This window comes from Primulina huaijiensis, chromosome 2 (genome assembly GCF_012295235.1).
Source record: "Primulina huaijiensis isolate GDHJ02 chromosome 2, ASM1229523v2, whole genome shotgun sequence".
Lineage (NCBI taxonomy): Eukaryota > Viridiplantae > Streptophyta > Magnoliopsida > Lamiales > Gesneriaceae > Primulina > Primulina huaijiensis.
Window position 1 is genome coordinate 19,107,559 of NC_133307.1, and position 5,931 is coordinate 19,113,489.

At 34.2% G+C, this 5,931-nt stretch overlaps 1 protein-coding gene across 1 annotated transcript; it reads right to left on the minus strand.

Moving 5' to 3' along the window:
- Nucleotides 1-753: 753 nt before the first annotated feature.
- Nucleotides 754-2,245, minus strand: LOC140959522 (early nodulin-like protein 6). Its single transcript, XM_073417399.1, has 2 exons — nt 1,964-2,245; nt 754-1,252 (listed from the first exon to the last, which is right to left on the minus strand). The coding sequence occupies exons 1-2, from the start codon at nt 2,139-2,141 to the stop codon at nt 936-938; spliced, it is 495 nt and encodes a 164-aa protein (XP_073273500.1). The 5' UTR covers nt 2,142-2,245; the 3' UTR covers nt 754-935.
- Between the last annotated feature and the right edge of the window lie 3,686 nt (nt 2,246-5,931).

The following is a 5,931-nucleotide window of genomic DNA, read 5'->3' on the forward strand; positions in this document are numbered from 1 at the left end:
CATCAATTTCATTGTAGACAGTGTAGTTTCTATCTCTATTTTCCAAAAAATATCACTTAAGATTGTTGGTCAAAAAACTCTAATATAGGAGGAAATGGAGATGAAAGGAGAAATTAAATAATATCGAAAGGGTACTGGCTTGAACCACGAAAAATGATTCTCTATCCTTGAGCGATATTTGCACCCTCTATAGATTGCTATCAGGTTCTCAAATGCAAATAGCTTGTAGGATTTTCCATGCCTTATATTCTTTGTATAGCAAAAACAAAGAATACTACAGAACTTGAACAATGTATTTTTCAGAATTCGAGAATTGTTGGTTGTTATGTCATTGATGTTGTTGTTGTTGTTGTTGTTCTTCCAAAGCTTTATCTATTATTTACAGATATTGAAACACCTTTTCATGTTTCGATCAAAATGTAACTATAATTAAGAAACGGCCCTTCGAATGAAGGTCCAGGATGTTTGGTTAATCCAGGACTTTAAGAACAATGAATATCCAGGATGTTTGGTTTTAGTCAAGGACTTCAACGTGATCAAGAATTAATTCTTAACAGTAACCATCGCAACCCTTGAAATTTGTCGCAACGTTTGAATTAAAAATATGATAGCCAAAATAGGAACAAACGCATCATCTTGATATCATCAATATGCACCTTTTACTATCTTTTTTTTTTTTTCATTTGTAATTTGTAATTTTGAACAAATTCCAACACATAGTAACAAATATAAAGCAGCGGCTAACTTCCCATGTTCTAATAATCATCATTTCATTTTATATCCCCGAGAAATAATGCATTCAACAATCCGAAAACATCAAAGAAATATCAGTTCTCATAGAAACCCTAAGAACATAACACCAAGATCAACATTCTGAAACAACAATGCCCGTTGAAATACCCCAAAGATCACACAAAAATGGTACCCATTTACGACTAGAGAACCGTGAAAACCAGCACCAGCATGAACACAGAAGCAGCAAAACCAAGGGCATTACTGCTGGCACTGCTGGGTGAGGATAAGGATTGATTTGCGGGTGGAGTGACGGGTTCGAGCTCGAGTACTTTTATGATCATCTTGAGTCCCCTTTCGCAGTGGCCGGAGACGCCACTGATGAAGTAGAAGAGGCCAGAGCGGTCGAGAGTGAAGAGGGTGTTGCCGTTGTTGGAGAAGAATATGGGGTGGGACGATCGGCATTTTTCGTACTCTTCCTGTGTGACCTCCAACACTGAATCCTTCTGGTACCGGAACCCTACGTTGATGATTTTCAAAGACCGATCAGTTGAAGAATATGGATTTTTCGCATGATCTTGTCGAGTTAATCGATTGATAAAAGAGGTATTTAATGTGGTAGTTAGTAAAATAATCTTGGTCAAATATTTTAAAAAAAAATGTTCTTCTCACATGTTTTTGAAAACACTTAAATATACTTAGATAACATTATTTTTTAAAAATGAATTTTAACCAAAGTTATTTTCTCAAATATTTATATTTTTTAATGTTATCATTTTATTCATTTCCCAAAAGAAACCAATAAAAAAATGTTAGTTTTCTTCTATGTAGTTTTCTCAAACACGCTAAAACATTAATAAATTGGAAATAAATGCGTATGACCACTTCCATAACACTTACGCTCTACGTTTTAATTTGATTTGTTATTCTATCAACAACTCTAAGAAAAATTTCAATTTAAATTATAAAATTTTTAATTTTTTTTCCCTGACCCTTACGAAATTTCTTAGGATGATACTTACTGTGATATAAAATTTTTTAAGTAATTTCAGTCAGTGTAGTCATCAGCTTTGCACTTAATATTAAAAAAATTTCGATTTGATCTCTTGTTCCAAAGGATGATAATATTTTTAAATAAACGAGAGATGTTATTTATACTCTACTTTATATGTTACGATTAAAATATTTCAGTGTGTAAACAAATTAAGCATGCAAAAGTAACAGTACTTACTCAAGGTGTCATTAACCTTAAACCTGTTACTTGAAGCCCAATCGTTGTACAATTGTTGATTCTTTGTCGAAGGAATTGCCCATCCATCGTCTCGGCCGACTTCCAACTCCACGCACTGCACTGAAATCGCCGATAGTAATGATAATATGGTTAAAGGGATAAGAAAATATGAAGCCATTTTTCTTGGTAAATTTGGACTTTTTTTTTTTTGGGAAGGGAGCTCTTGGTTAGTTAAACTTTTGTAAAAATGTATGCTTTGAGTTTGAGCAATATGGTTTGGAATATATTGTGAATGGTTTGTTTTGTGTTGTTATAAAGGGTGTGAAAACTTAGAGATATGGGGAGAAAGATATGGTGGATGTTGGCAACGGATGGACCTTTTCTTTGACTAAAATTGAGGAAGAAGATAAACGAGGTAGTGCGCTTTGAAATTTGATTTGATTTGATTTGATTTTTAAGTTATATATANATAGTTTATGAGTATCAATAAATTTTCGCAAAAATTCAAAAACCTTGATATAATTAGTTGTTCTGATAGGATTTCGGTCTTTTAATAGTTTAAATTAAATATGAAATTTGTGCAATGATTTTTATTCTTATTGTACGGGTTCATATCAATTTTTTGTTGGGGTTCTGGTATGACATCGAATATTTTGGATATGGGGTTGGATAATTTTGTTGATATATCCAGTGTCATATCAATTCGGTTGAAGATGGGGCTAAATGAGCAAAGAGTTAATTTATTAATGCATTGATGTGATTAAATTATTGTCAATTAAATCAGGGAATTTTCGTTACATCCTCTATAAATGACACTTTGCCATCTTGGTTTATTATTTTTTATAAACTGAGTTTTACTCTCTTATCTTTCAAATTTTTTTTTTTAACCAAATGTGGCCTTTTATTTTGAAATTTTAGTAATTTTCATATGAAAATGTTTATGTGGCACTTGACACAATAGAGTCATATGAGTGTCTCATCGATGATATATCGAAAAATGACAAAAATTGGAAAAAGATAATATACTAAAATCACAAAGAAACTGTAATGACATGAAATTAATTACGTTAACTGACCGTGTAAGGAATATTGCTTGACAGATGTGAGTTTATAAAATAATAGCATTGTAAGATTGTAAATTTGTGTTATATCAGAATTAAGTGTTGTGCTAAATGTTACAACATTTAAGACAAGATGCAGCGGAATATTAACGTTTGTAACACAAATTGACTTTAAATAAATATGATGAGTGAGATTAAAATTTGCACAAGTATTTAGCAGTGTCTCAGGGCAAAAATTAATCACTATAAAACCAATGAGTTTACACGAAAACGATATCAATAGTGATTATAACAAAAATCAATTTTCTCAACACGTTGAGAAAACAAATGTTTTCTAAAATCAAATAACCAAAATAAAACTTAGTCAAGAAAGCCACAAAAACATTATACCAAGACTAGAGCAACATAAACGATCTTCAGCCAACTTCGTCACGGATGTTGTCTGTAGAAGTCTCCAACACTCAAGGCAACACCTGCAACAACACTCTTCAAAACAGCAACGTCCTTGAGAATGTTTTTGAAACATCTGCCCTTTTTATTGCTTAAAAAGTACTAGAATTTTTTTTTTAAAAAAAAACCTCACATAGCATTCGGCCGAACCATAAAATATTTTGGAACCATTTTAAAATAAAACAATCAACTATATATTTGAGAAATACAGCCCATATTATAACATCTCAAAAGCATAAATAAAAAGTCTTAAAAATCTTTAATATAAATCATAATCATAAATGCGGAAAACTAGAAGCGCTGGTCCTCGGGTCGTGTGTACCTTCAGTCCAGTAAGTTCAACCATCAAGACCTCCCATAACATTAATATCATAAACACCTGCATCAATCACACCTAGTGAGTCTAAAGACTCAACATACCATACTCTTGATAACAAGTAATACGTATAAAATCACATGCAACAGTGAAAAATACTTGTACTTAAAATATCGTTTTCATGAAGATGCATAAACTTTAAACATGAACATTTTCGTAAACATTTTCATAAACATTTTCATGACATGCATAACTTAAACCTTAACCTTTTCCTCAACATGATATAAAAACCTTTAACATGATCATAAACATTTTCCTTTTTCCTTTTCCTTTGTTGAATTCAGATCGTTAATTGTGACTTTGTTCAAACCTCAAAAGTTGATGGATCCATCTACATGTAACCACATTACTGGACGGCGGGGACGTCAGCGACACTCTCACCCGTCAACTGAGCCTTGGCCTATTCTCTTTCGAATAGAAACACGATCGTCGGGGCTCCCTCTAGGGCCTTTTTTCATAAATGGGCTCCCTCTGGGGCCTTTTCTCGTACGATATTCCCATTCTTACCGTTACCTTATAACCGTTATCTTATATTCGTAATGATGGAAATACGATCGTAGGGCTCCCACTGGGATCGTCAACTTCACGATACCTCCAACATTATCGAATTAGTCACAATTACTTCACTTTCTTCAACGTTTTACATTCACATCACTTTATAAAATCATGCATAAAATATAATTTTATTTTTGAAACCAAGCATGCAACATGTCTTTTAAATGTCTTCCTTAAATGATAAAAATCCCATGGACATTTAAAAATCATAATTTAACATGTAAAAATTCATAAACATTTGAAATAATCATTTTAACCTATAAAACATTTAAAATAATATTTTGACATATTAAATCATAAACATATAAAATTCCCTAAATATTTAAAATATCGTTTTAACGTACAAAATCAGATAAACGTTTGAAATATCATTTTAACATATAAAATTTCATAAACATCCATAACTATAGAAAATAATCATATTAGGACATAAAACAGCATTCAGGGCACTGCCATTACGTTTACTAATTTTTAAGTGTAAAATGACCGTTTTACCTCTAGACGTAAAATTTTCCGTTTTTGACTTTTTCTTAATTTCATTGACTCTAACATGTCCCAAATAATTATTTAAGCTTACATGAATTTTCTCATATATTTATTTGGCTTAAATCGATGACTTTTAATTTGTTCTTTAAATATAACATATTAATGCGTTTTGATCCCGAATTAAACCAAACCTTAATATAAAATTCCCAAATTAAAAAATCAGACTTTTAATAATTATTTAAGCTTAAATATAATTTTCCATAATTTTATAAAGCTTAAAACTAGGCTTTTTAGTTAATTCGTTAATTAGCGTTTCGTGCGACGATTAAATCTCGGATAAATCCAAAACTCGTTATTTTGACCCCAAATTTTAAACATAGCCTTTTTATGATTTATTCTACCCTTCCAAGTCATGAGCCACACCCGTGGACCCATGGATTCAATTTTTAGCCTTTTAATTTTTGTTTTTGACCCTTCGACGAACACACCGAGCCATCTCCCAATTTACTCGAGCCGCGCCCGAGCCACCTAGAGCCAAAACCAAGCCAACCCACCTAGGGACCCTCTTGACCAAGCATAGCCCGTAAATCCATCCTTGGCCCGCTCAATTTCTTACTGGAACTTAGACCCAAACTTGCACACTCCTAAAACTCACGCTAGAAGACTCCTAGCCAACTAGGACACCTCCAGCCCTTAGCCACTTGACCCCTCATGACCCTAACCATCCCTGGACCATGCCCTGACTCAACCCAGACCAGCCCAACCCCTAGCCCCCAGCAGTGAAGCCAACTGAACACAGCAGCAACAACTGCGCGCAAGGCTTTCCTCCCGGTTCCCATCTTCTCCTGAGCCAGCAGCCCACCAAGCCGCACCAGCCCTTGGCCCGACCCCTGCCCATGACCCTAGGACCTTGATGAACCTACCCTGCGCCACCCAGCCCCAGCAGCCAGCCCCCTTGGCTGCTGTCCCAAGCAACAGCTCGCGCGAGGAGTCCCTTCTCCATGGGACTCCTCCATGGCTGCGCGCGAGGGGTCCTAGCC